Source organism: Equus caballus, chromosome 29 (genome assembly GCF_041296265.1).
Source record: "Equus caballus isolate H_3958 breed thoroughbred chromosome 29, TB-T2T, whole genome shotgun sequence".
Lineage (NCBI taxonomy): Eukaryota > Metazoa > Chordata > Mammalia > Perissodactyla > Equidae > Equus > Equus caballus.
The window spans coordinates 44516729-44530154 of NC_091712.1; the positions used below are offsets into that span (position 1 = coordinate 44516729).

The 13426-nt window shown below is 37.5% G+C and overlaps 1 protein-coding gene across 26 annotated transcripts in view; it reads left to right on the forward strand.

Moving 5' to 3' along the window:
• The window catches only part of DIP2C (disco interacting protein 2 homolog C), a 469662-nt gene that overhangs the window by 315632 nt on the left and 140604 nt on the right, over positions 1-13426 (forward strand). For all 26 annotated transcript variants that reach the window (XM_023631967.2, XM_023631969.2, XM_023631970.2 and 23 more), the window contains 2 exons: positions 6021-6112; positions 12728-12838. In XM_023631967.2, coding sequence (XP_023487735.1) covers positions 6021-6112; positions 12728-12838 — 203 coding nt within the window. The remainder of the gene's footprint in view (positions 1-6020; positions 6113-12727; positions 12839-13426) is intronic.

Consider the following 13426-nt stretch of genomic DNA (forward strand, 5'->3'; position numbering starts at 1 on the left):
ATTCCACATATAAGTAAGATCATATGGAATTTGTCTTTCTTTGTCTGACTTGTTTCACTTAGCATAATGCCCTCAACGTCCATCCATGTTGTCACAGATGGCAAGATTTCGTTCTTTTTTATGGCTGAATAGTGTTCCATTGTATATGTATATATACACCACATTTTCTTTATCCATTTGTCCGTCAATGGACGTTTAGGTTGTTTCCATATCTTGGCTATTGTAAATAATGTTGCAGTATACATATATTTTTTTGAGTTAGTGTTTTCCTTTTATTCAGATAAATACCCAGAAGTAGAATTGCTGGATCATATGCCAGTTCTATTCTTAAATTTTTGAAGACCCTCCATACTGTTTTCCATAGTGGCTGCACCAATTTGCATTCCCACCAGCAGTGCACAAGGGTCCCCTTTTCTCCGCATCCTCACCAGCATTTTATTTCTTGTCTTTCTGATAATAGCCATTCTAACAAGTGTGAGGCAATCTCTCTATGGTTTTGATTTGAATTTCCCTGATGATTAGTGATGTTGAGCATCTTTTCATATACCTATTGGCCATCCATATGTCTTTGGAAAAATGTTTATTCGGATCTGCCCATTATTTAATTGGATTGTTTGGGTTTTTGCTGTTGAGTCGTATGAGTTCTTTATATATTTTGGATATTAAGCCCTTATCAGATAGATGATTTGCAAATATTTTCTCCCATTCAGTAGGTTGCCATTTCATTTTGTTGATGGTTTCCTTTGCTGTGCAGAAGATTTTTAGTTTGATGTAGTCCCACTTGTTTATTTTTTCTTTTGTTGCTTTTGCTTTTGGTGTCAAATTCCAAAAGTCATTGCTAAGATCTATGTCAAAGAGCTTCTGGCCTATATTTTCTTCTAGAAGTTTTATGGTTTCAGGTGTTACATTCAAGTCTTTAATCCATTTTGAGTTAATTTTTGTGTATGGTGTAAGGTAGTGTGCATTGTTATTCTTCATGTGGCTGTCCAGTTTTCCCAGCACCATTTATTGACGAGACTGCCCTTTCCCCATTGTGTATTCTTGGCTCCTTTGTCATAAGATAATTGACTGTATATGCGTGGGTTTATTTCTGGGCTCTCTATTCTGCTCCATTAATTTATGTGTCTGTTTTTATGCCAATACCATGCTATTTGTATTACTATAGCTTTGTTATATAGTTTGAAATGAGGATATATGATGCCTCCAGCTTTGTTTTTCTTTCTCAAGATCACTTTGGCTATTCACAGTCTTTGTGGTTCCATATAAATTTTAGGACCATTTGTTCTATTTCTGTGAAAAATGCCAGTGGAATTTTGGTAGGGATTGCATTGAATCTGTGGATGGATTTGGGTAATAGGGACATTTTAACAATATTAATTCTTTCAATTCCTGAGCACGGAATGTCTTTCCATTTGTTTGTGTCACCTTCAATTTCTTTCATCAATGTCTTATATTTTTCAGTGTAGAGGTCTTTCACCTCTTTGGTTAAATTTATTCTTAGGTATTTTATTCTTTATAACGCAGTTGTAAATGGAATTGTTTTCTTAATTTCTCTTTCTGTTAGTTCAATATTAGTGTATAGAAATGCAACAAATTTCTGTGTATTAATTTTATACCCTGAAACTTTACTGAACTCATTTATTAGTTCTAACAGTTTTTTGGTAGAGTCCTTAGGGTTTTCTATGTATGGTATCATGTCATCTACAAATAGTGACAGTTTTACTTTTTTCTTTCTGATTTGGATGCCTTTTATTTCCTTTTCTTGCCTAATCGCTGTGGCTAGGACTTCCAAAACTATGTTGAATTATAGTAGCAAGAGTGGGCATTGTTGTCTTGTTTCTGATCTTAAAGGAAAAGCTTTCAGCTTTTCACCATTGAGTATGATGACAGCTGTGAGTCTGTCATGTATGGCCTTTATTATGTTGAGGTACATTCCCTCTGTACTCACTTTGTTGAGTTTTTTAATCATAAATGGATGTTAAATTTTGTCAAATGCTTTATCTGCATCTATTGAGATGATCATATGAGTTTTACCCTTCATTTTGTTAATGGGGTGTATCGCATTGATTGATTGGCAGATGTTGAACCACTCTTGCATCTCTAGGATAAATCCTACTTGATCATGGTGTATGATTCTTTTAATGTATTGAATTCAGTTTACTAATATTTTTTTAAAGATTTTTACATCTATGTTCATCAGGGATTTGGCCTGTAATTTTCTTATCTTATGGTGCCCTTGTCTGTTTTTGGTATCAGGATAATGCTGTCCTTGTAAAATGAGTTTGGAAATGTTGCTTCCTCTTCTGTTTTTTGGAAGAGTTTGAGAAGGATTGGTATTAATTCTTCTTTGAATGTTTGGTACAATTCACCAGTGAAGCCATTTTGGTCCCAGACTTTTTTTTGTTGGGAGATTTTAAATTACTGATTCAATCTCCTTACTAGTAATTGGCCTATTTAGATTTTTTTTCATGATTCGGTTTTGGAAGGTTGTATGTTTCTAGGAATTTCTCCATTTCTTATAGGTTGTCCAATTTGTTGGTGTAAATTTTTCATAGTAGTCTCTTATGATCTTTTGTATTTCTGTGATCAGTTGTAATGTCTCTTTCATTTCTGATTTTATTTGATCCTTCTCTCTTTTTTTCTTGGTGAGTTAGCTAAAGGTTTGTCAATTCTGTTTATCTTTTTGAAGAACCAGCTCTTGGTTTCATTGATCATTTCTATTGTCTTTTTAGTCTCTATTTCATTTATTTCTGCTCTGATCTTTATTATTTCTTTCCTTCTACTAACTTTGGTCCTCATTTATTCTTTTACTACTTCCTTGAGGTGTAAAGTTAGGTTGTTCATTTGAGATTTTTCTTGTTTCTTGAGATAGGCGTTTATTGCTATGAACTTCCCTCTTAGAACTGCTTTTGCTGCATCCCATACATTTTGGTATTTTGTAGTTCCATTTTCATTTGTCTCAAGATATGTTTTTTACGTCTCTTTTGATTTTTAATTGACCCATTGGTTGTTCAGTAGCATGTTGTTTAGTCTGTGTATATTTGTGAATTTTCCAGTTTACTTATTGTAATTAATTTATAGTTTCGTAGCATTGTGGTCAGAAAAAATGCTTGATATGATTTCAGTCTTCTTAAATTTGTAAAGACTTGTTTTGTGGCCTAATTCTCCAGGACATCCTGGAGAATGTCTCTTGTGCACTTGAGAAGAATGTGTATTTTATTGCTTTTGGATAGAATGTTCTGTATGTATCTTAAGTCCATCTATTCTAATGTGTCATTTAAGACTGATATTTCCTTATTGATTTTCTGTAGGGAAAATCTATCCATTGATGTAGGTGGGCTATTAAATTCCCCTGCTTATATTGTATTGCTTCCTATTTCTCCTTTTAGGTCTGTTAATATTCGCATTATATATTTAGGTGCTCCCTTGTTGGGTGCATAAATATTTACAAATGTTATATCCTCTTGTTGAATTGATCTCTTTATCATTAGATAAGGCCCTTCTTTGTCTCTTATTGCATTCTTTGTTTTAAAGTCAATTTTGTCTAAGTATAGCTACCCCAAAAGAAACCTGGGGCATGCTTTTGGTGTTACATTTTACATCTTTTTATCTTGTGTATCCCTTAACTAATTATTGTAGTTACAATTATTTTTACTACTTTTGTCTTTTAACCTTCATACTAGCTTTACAAGTGATTGACCTAGTACCTTTACTATATATTTGCTGTTACCAGTGAGATTTATACTTTCTTATGTTTTCCTGTTAATAATTAGTACTCTTTCTTTTCAGCTTAAAGAAATCTGTTTAGCATTTCTTGTAAGGCCAGTTTAGATTTGCTTGTCTGGAAAACTTTTTCTTTCCTTCAATTTTGAATGGTGTCTTTGCTGGGTAGAGTATTCTTGTTGGGAAGTTTTTTTCTTCCTCCTCTATAAACTGGTCAAGAACTATTGTATCTCCTTTAGTTTAAATCAGCAACCTATTCTTTCTTTTTCTCTTTGAAAAATATCAAGTATAATTCTGGAATTTTGCCCAAAATGTGTTGCCCTTTTCAAACACTCTATTGTAAGCTGACTTTTATATGAATTTATGGTGATATCAACTTTAATATTCCAAGGTGAAAATGAAGTTGAAACTTTAAAAAAATATAATGGTGCTAATTTTTATTGTAATTGATTTGTCTATTTACAACACATTGATTTTTTTCAATTACGATAAACTGATTGTAATTGTTTATTCAACTATAATAATTCCCTAATATTCACGTTAAAAAGATCTAAAGGCACAACATATTTGTATTTTTTCTTTTTTTTTCTTTTTTTATTTTTTTCCTTTTTCTCCCCAAAGCCCCCTGGTACATAGTTGTATATTCTCTGTTGTGGGTCCTTCTAGTTGCGGCATGTGAGACGCTGCCTCAGCGTGGTTTGATGAGCAGTGCCATGTCCGCACCCAGGATTCGAACCAACGAAACACCGGGCTGCCTGCAGTGGAGTGTGCGAACTTAACCACTTGGCCACGGGGCCAGCCCCTGTATTTTTTCTTTTTTTAGGAAAAAAATTTACTCACTGAGTTATTTCTAATGGCTACTGACTATTTTTTTTGGGGGGGGGGGATGTAATCATCAAATAAAATACCAAATAATTGTAAGGGAGCCAGTCTTGAGGAGGAGTGAGCATGAATAAAATTTCATACCTAGTAATTACTCTAAATGCTCAAGAAGTATGCTAAACTGCATACTGTCCTAGGAATTAGAGGAATCACAGATAACAAAAACATTGTCTTCGTCCCCTAATCACTAAGAGGGAGATAAATTGATAAACCCTGTGGTGGGTAAACAGTAGTGACCCTAATTTGGGTTACTGCAAAGTCCAATATAAAATAAAACAAATTCAGATTTTTTTCATTCAAAATATGTGTTGTAAACAAAAAATTTTTTAATTTAGCTTTTACATTTAAAATACAAAAATGATTAAAACAGTGATTGCACTTATGGGAAACAGTTAAAATTGCTCAACTTTATTATACTACTGTTATATTAATATAACTTCTAACATCTTGACCACTCTGAGAGCTCATAGAAGATGAAGTTGTAAGAGGCCCTTTATTTGCCCAAGAACTCATATTAGATTTAACAGTCGTTTTTATTCCATCTCAGACTATTTACTGTTGCCTGGGTAATGCTGAGGAAATGTTTGGCCCTGGGATGGAGGCTGGGACTTGAAATCTGCAAGCTCTTCAAAGCTGGTCATTTTTTTCTAAAGTGTTTTGGGCTTTTTTAATCCTGTTTTTGATCATTTTTTCTGGCCTTTTAAACTTTAAAATAATTCAAAATTTTACCATAATCTTTATGTAAGTTCAAGGATTCCTCTCCAAAACCCTAAAACCCTGAGGTTAGGAAAATTTTAAGTTGAGAAACTTAGGACTTGGAGAGGGAGAAGGACCAGGCCCTGTAGAGACTGTCTGAGCTCTTTGTGTCCATGACAGTCACACAGAAAGACCTGTTCATAGAGTCGTATGACAGTCACGCAGAAAGACCTGTTCATAGAGTCGTATGACAGTCAAGCAGAAAGACCTGTTCATAGAGTCGTATGACAGTCACACAGAAAGACCTGTTCATAGAGTCGTATGACAGTCATGCAGAAAGACCTGTTCATAGAGTCGTATTGCAGGATGTCTGCAACACAAATCAGCAGTAATGCACTATTGCTGTGGTCCCTTGCTGCACTCCCTAGAAATCTTCCCCCACAACTTCTGTGATGATAGTTAAAACCTTCTATGGCTTTGCTGTAGGTACTTTGCATACTAAGAGTATTGGTATTAGTACCTTATTTCAGTGTTCAGGCTTCTCAGATTTTATGAGTCAGGGTTGCTGGCTTTTCTCATCTTGATTCCAGGGACTCAGAATAACTTGAAGGCTTAAAATGAAAAAGTAAATACTGTCTCTGTAGTTTTGTGTGCACATATATACATAACTGAAAATGCATATGTCCAATTACTTGTGTCTTTATAATTTGTATTGTTAGGCAAACTGTGGACAAGAAGTATGAAGGTTGCTTACAACATTCTGCATAAATTAGGTACAAAGCAAGAGCCTATGGTGCGACCTGGAGATAGGGTAAGTGCAGTTTAAATTATTACGTATGCAAAACACATCGTCTTATGTGGAAAGATACCTACTGTCTTAAAGTTTCAGAGTTCAGTGTCTCCTATCACTATATTACTAAATAAGGCTTTCTTAACATCTACTGTGAACCAGGAGCAATTACGCAATGTCATTTAATCATCACAACAATTCAGTGAGCTAAACTATGGTATTTCTCCATCTTATCCATAAGGACACTTGAACTTGAGAGGTTAACTATCATATCAGATGAAGGCACATAGCTAGTAAGTAGTGTAACCAGCACTCATATCCATTTCTGTCAGACCCCAAAGCCTGTGTTTCTAACTGCTGTCATATATTGTCTCCTGGCTTGAAACATATTTGTGTCATCTACCTGAGCAGGCAGGACAATTATATTTAAAACTCTTTTCACATTTGTCAGTGAGACTGACAATCTTGGCAGCAAACTCCTGGTGTTACTCCTTTTCCAGTATTAAATTGCTTGATACAGATTGCTGTCTTTCATTAGAAAGCAAATTGTTATTCTTACTGCAATCTGGTAAGTCACAGAGGACAGATAGTAGTATTTCCATTTTAATGTTACACCCAGAGCAATTAACAGTCTTGTCCAGGCTTTACACTCTGATTTAGCCATGGGACTGGGTATAGAACCCAGTTTTCTTGCCTTCAGTGTAGTGCCTTTTTTCCATACACTTCCAATGCCTCAGATGCCCTAAGACTGGTTTATCCTACTGCACCCAAAGGACCCCCAATGAATTTTATAAAAACATCATTGTAGAGCACCATAAATCAACAAGAACACAAGCTGTGATTCCACTGAGCAAGATTATAAAGACCTGGGCCCATTACAGGGAATTTTTTAAAAGATTGCTGCAGCCCCAGGATTCTGTGGTAGTCTGGGATTCTTTCCCATTTTTTATTGAACGAGTTTGACTTCTAGCTTTTAAAAGTCAAGTGTAGGTCTCATACTTCCTGATTATAAAACGTGCTACAAAGCTGCAGTAATCAGAACAGTGTGGTCTGACATAAAGAGAGACATAGACCAGTGGAATAGAGTAAGAGCCAAGAAATAAATCCTCACATATACAGTCAAATGACTTTCAGTAAGGGTGCTAAGACAGTAAATGGGGAAGGACACTTTATTCAACAAATGATGCTAGGAAAACTGGGTATCCACAAGCAAAAGAATGAAGTTGGACCTTCATCTAATACCATATACAAAAACTAACTAAAAATGAATCAAAAACCTTAACCTAAGAGCTGAAATTATAAAACTCTTAGAATAAAATATAGGGGAAAAGCTTCATGACATTGGATTTGGCAGTGACTTCTTGGATATGATGCCAGAAGCACAGACAACAAAAAAATTGATAAATTGGATTTCATCAAAATTAAAAACTTTTGTATACCAAAGAACACTATCGAGAGTGAAAAGACAACATACAGAATAGGAGAAAATATAGGCAAATCATACATCTGATAAGAGATTAGTATCCAGAATATATAGAGAATTACTACAACTCAACAGCAACAACCAGAAAAATTTTTTTTTTTAATTTTAAAAATTAAAGTTTAAAAAATGGGCAAAGTACTTGAATAGATACTTCTCCAGAGAGGATTTACAAATGACTGATCAGCACATGAAAAGATGCTCCACATCACTAATCTTAGGGGAGCATACTTCAAAACCACAATGAGATACCACTTCACACCCATTAGGATGGCTATTGTCAAAAAACAGAAAATAATAAGTGTTGACAAGAATCTGAAGAAATTGGAACCCTTGTGCACTGCTGGCAGGAATATACAATGGTGTAGCCACTTTGGAAAACAGTATGATGGTTCCTACAAAAATTAAACATAAAATTACCGTTTGATCCAGTAAATTTTACTTCAGTTTCAAAATAATTGAAAGCAGGGACTTGAACAGGTATTTCTATACCAATGTTCATGGCAGCGTTATTCACCAAAACCAAAAGGTGGATGCAACCCAAGTATGCATGGACAGATGAATGGATAAACAGAATGTGATATAAACACACAGTGGAATATTATTCATCCTTAAAAAGGAAGGAAATTCTGACACATTGTAAAATATGGATGGACCTTGGGGACATTATGCTAAGTAAAATAAACCAGTCACAAAAGGACAAATATTGTATGGTTCCACTATATTAGGTACTTGAGTAGTTAAATTCATAGAGACAGAAGAATGATGGTTACCAGGGGCTGGGAAAAGGGGATGAGGAGTTAGTGTTTAATGGAGATGGAATTTCAGTTTAGGAAGATGAAAAAGTTCTGGAGATGGATGGTGGTTATGGTTGTACAACAATGTGAATGTACTTAATGCCACAGAGCTGTACACTTGAAAATAGTTGAGATGGTAAACTTTGTTATGTATATTTTATCACAATAAAAAAAGTCAGTTGTAGTCTATCTCCCTTATCTATAATTTAATAGTCTTAATAGTTACTTAAAAAATTCTTTCGTAGTATGGCCTCCAGATTCTTGAAGTTCCCCTACAATACCAATTACAAAGTAAACCACCTGTCTTCAGCTGAGATATCAGTAGGAATGTGGGGGGCACAGCTTTCATAGAATAAAATATGTAAAGAGATGGTTTTGGCAGGGGCTGGTTTGAATTGTGTGAGGCGACTACTTTTCTATATTATTCCGTGAAAAAATTATTCATGTGGCTAGCATCTGGCATGTGTGTATAAATACTTATTAAATAAGCATACGTGACTGTAGTATTCAGTTGATAGTAACCTCCTGTTGCAATAAACAGGATTCATTACCTCTTTGAAAACTGTGTTTCAATAAAACGTAATTTTCCATAGAATAATGAACATTCAGTCCTTAGCATAAAAATTATAGACAATTTTCATGTGGGTGACCCTATTAATGCCCTTTGGGGGAGTACCTTCTTGGGCTTTGAAAAAGGCATTTATGTGCCTAAGCTGAATAGGGTTTCCTGATGGTGTAGGAGCTGTGGAAGATACACAGGTGCATCACATGTGAAGCCTGCCTTCAGGGAGCTTGCAGTATTAAAAAAATAAAGACACATTGATCATTAGCTTTTCTATAAATTAGAAAGTGATACAGGTCCCCAGAGTAGGTGGCGAGAGATATAGCTGACTGTTTGGGAAGGAGCTAGAGAGCTTTTTCATTTTGGGAGCATCTGGGATCTGAGAAGCCCTCTCAAGGAGAAAAAGTAAGCTGGTGAGCCCTTGGTCAGGTTCTAGGAAGATGTGGAAAGAGGCTCGGGGGGAAGTCTGTGGGGTGCAGAGGATGAATAAGCCAGGCCTGGCCAGTAGGGCTGCGTATAGGAAGAGCCATGGAGGAAGAAGACGGAGTCAGTTTAACAAGATTAAATCTGAGCAAAGGCTCAGGATGGGCTCTCGCCTCTTATTTGGTTGTGCTCTGTGGATAATGAGGGACAGTGAAATACAAAAGGAATACATAGAGAAATGAAGGAGACATTTGGGTTTATGGAAATGAAGCATCTGCATGCTTGTACAGTATTGCACTGGAATCACTATGGAGTCACTAGGAAATAGGACTTGTGACTGGTTCTGATCTAAAAGGAAAACCTAATGAGGACGAAGTAAGTATAGACTTCCTTCCTTAAAACAAATTGGAAAAGAAAATTTTTTCCAGCTTTGATTCTAAAAGAGGCTTAGATATTTGAATTTTTCTATCCATTACTTTTATACCGTTGACAGCATACTATAATGTACAATTTTATATTCTGCTTTTATTCACTTTACATTAATATAACATTGCATCCTGTTTTAACACAACTCTGCAAAGTGATATAAGATGGCATTATCAGCATGAACTTCAGTGAATTTTAAATCCTGGGTCCACTTGATCTTCCTTTGAACAGAGCTGGGATGAGAACCAGACCCCAATCTCAGAAACAGGATTGACCATGTCTGGCTCTGGGAAACCACCTTCTTTCTCTCTGTTCTCTTGATGAGGATTTCTGCCTCAGAACATGTATTCCAGGAAGAATAACAAGTCAGCATTTAACTGGTCTTTCATGAATGGGTGTGACCATGAGTTTTGGATGGAACTTCAATGTCTTCTGCATTTTTACTGCTGTTTGATCGCTTACTCAAATGTCTTGGTCTACTTCAGGGAAAGAAGTTGTGTGGCAGTGGTACCCTTGCAAATACTACATTGAATATTGTTGCTTTGCCAGATCCAGATCTAAAATCAGAAGCTGTCAACTTTTAGCCCACCACTTAAAGGTGAAACACTGAGGATGCTGCAAACCTCAAATAGTTTTTTTTTTTTTTTTTTTTTTGAGGAAGATTAGCCCTGAGCTAACTGCTGCCAATCCTCCTCTTTTTTCTGAGGAAGACTGGCCCTCAGCTAACATCCATGCCCATCTTCCTCTACTTTTTATGTGGGACGCCTACCACAGCATGGCTTGCCAAGCGATGCCATGTCTGCACCTGGGATCCGAACCGGCGAACCCCAGGCTGCTGAAGCAGAACGTGCGCTCTTAACTGCTGCACCACCAGGCTGGCCCCTCAAATAGTTTTTTAAAATAATTGGTTGTGGTTCAGATGTGTAGACATACAAATAAATCCTTTTATTCCTCCTTGAAAGTCCTACTAATGTGGTAGCCTGGCATCTGACTGAGTGCTGCTGGGACAAAATAAAGACTAATATAATCAACAGTTATTTCACAGGGTTTCTCAAATAAAATTGCTCAGTAGTGCAGAATGGCTTTAACTGGCCTTACAGTGTCATTTCTCTCTCATGTAGCTGATTTTAGTAAACTGCAGGAATGCTGCATAGAAAGAAAATCTTCATATAATCTCAAATTTAATTTTGTTTCCACCAACTATCTTGTATTGCTAAATTGCCAACATAGCCAAATTTAAGATACAACCTGCTCCATTCTCAGCTGCCATCTGAATACTTGGATGCCAATCTGCTTATTTAGATATTGAGAGGGAGTGTCTTATCCAGCTGTTAATGACAAAATTTAATACCTTCTAGTTAGGACATTTTAAAGAAAAAATTGGTTAAATTCCTGAATGAGATACTGCACAAATGATATGTATATGGTCAGTCATGGGATTTATGTGCCTATGAATACACAACAAATTTAATTGTCTACCAGAAGGCGTAGCGCCAATGCCACAGCACACGTGAGAGGGGCTCATCCTAAGAGAGAAGCAGAGTTCTGCGGTGCACCGCGGAGAATCCAGAAGTAGGACTGTCTGTTACAGCTGCATGTCCTGAAGGAGGCTCTCCAAACCAAGGGAACAGCAAGGGTTACTCCAGGAGGAGCGTGGGCTAGCGGGAAAGCCAGCTGGATCCACGATAAATTAGCTACACTGCAGACACTGAAGTGAGCTCCAGTGAATTCAAATTGGATGAAATATTGGTTAAATAATAGGTGATAACGTAAAGGAAAGGTTTGATAAATTTACATAAAACATTAAATGTGCAAATAAAAATAAAACATAAAATATTAGATCAAGAAGTGTTTGCATCAAATGTAAGTTAATATTATCAAATATATTTAAAATTCATCCAGATTTTAGGGGAGATGTCAAAACACCAACAGATAAATAGGCAACAAATGAAAACAGTTCATATGAGGAAGAATAACTATAAGCCATCTTGTGGAAAATTGTTCGTCATTAAGGTACCCTAAGGAATATCAGAAAACATATTTTTAAAATAATACTATCCATTATTTGGTTACTTGATGGTAATTTAAATTAACCTGACTTTTAGAACTCCATGATTATTCTACTCTTAGTTCCTCAGAACCTGTGCTGGGAGCTGGTGGACAGGGGAGCATGTGTCAATAGAAGTTCTTTGAAGCTCACCTGTGAGGACAGAAAGCCAAGACCCTGCAGGTGCACTGCCAACTGCCCTCCCCCACCCCCAGTGCTGAGAGTTAGTGCATCTCGGGTGGCTCACATTCACGGCTGCGTCCCCTGTGCCAGGTGTCACACTGAGCTCTTATCTGCCTTCTCCCATTTCATCTGTACCACATGCTAAGAAATAGGTTCTATGAGTATTCTTGTTTTTCAGATAAGAAAACTAAGGCTAGAGGGACAAGACTGTGCCCGAGATCCTGGAGCTAACAGTCACCCAGGATCTGAATAAGTCCTATGTGGTCCAGCTCCCAGCTGCCAGCCCTCATGGAGAAAGGAAGCACATAGCATTCAGTCCCAGTTGTGAAGACCACATGGAAAGACGAGGAAGTGTCTATGAAGCCATAAGAATAGTGAAAACCAGAACAGTGTGTACACTGTAGTTTTATCCATGTAAAAATACATGTCAATATGGAAGATAACGTGGGAAAAACAAGGATAGTTGTATTCTGTACAGCGTTACAGATGACTGGGTGATATGTGTGCCTTCCACATAAAATAGAGGAAAAGTACATGATGCTTATTAAAATGCATCTTACTAAAATGCATTTTTAAACAGGGCACCTGATTTTTGTCTGAGCGTCTGTTCTTTCTTAGAATGTGACCTGCTGTCTGTGGCAGGTTGCGTCCTCCCGTGGTATTTTAAAAGCTGACAGTGTCCTGTTAACAGCTGATCCCTCCCCCTGTGTCGGTCCAGGTGGCGCTGGTGTTCCCCAACAATGACCCTGCTGCCTCCATGGTGGCCTTCTACGGCTGCCTGCTTGCCGAAGTCGTTCCTGTGCCCATCGAAGTGCCACTCACGAGAAAGGTAAACAGCATGCCGCCCACTCTGAATGTGCTGGAACCTTTCTGAGCGTGAGAGTGAGGTTACAGCAGCCGTAATTGGCAGAAGGGGATGTGTTCTTTCGTTGACTGTGCTTTATCCTGACAGGCCCCTTTGCTGACAGGAACCCTGAGTGGTGACCTGGCTGGTTCAGAGAGGGTCACTGTAGGCATGGGACACTGAAGGTCCGGGGCAGAGCAGAAGGAGAGCTGTGAGTCTCTGTAGCGGGGCCGGGGTTTCTCACCTGCACTTTGTCGGTCCTTCTGGGACCTGCCTGCCCACCATCTTAGGCATCCCAGGCTGTGACCTGCCAGTCAGCTCTGTCTTCCTCACTTCCTGGGCCCACTCAGACCCTTGTGTTATCACCCTGAACCTCAGGACCAGAAAGCCCTTCTCAGAAGAAAGGGCTGAGGTTCCCTTCTGGCCATCTCTCCATCAGAACATCTTCTGAGGAGAAACAGCACCAGGAGATGACTTTGCTTACATCTGTCTCAAGCCAGAAGCTGTGCATCGGGCCTCAGGCGCTGTGACTTTAGAGCATGACATTCGATATCTTAGAAAACTTTGCTTATT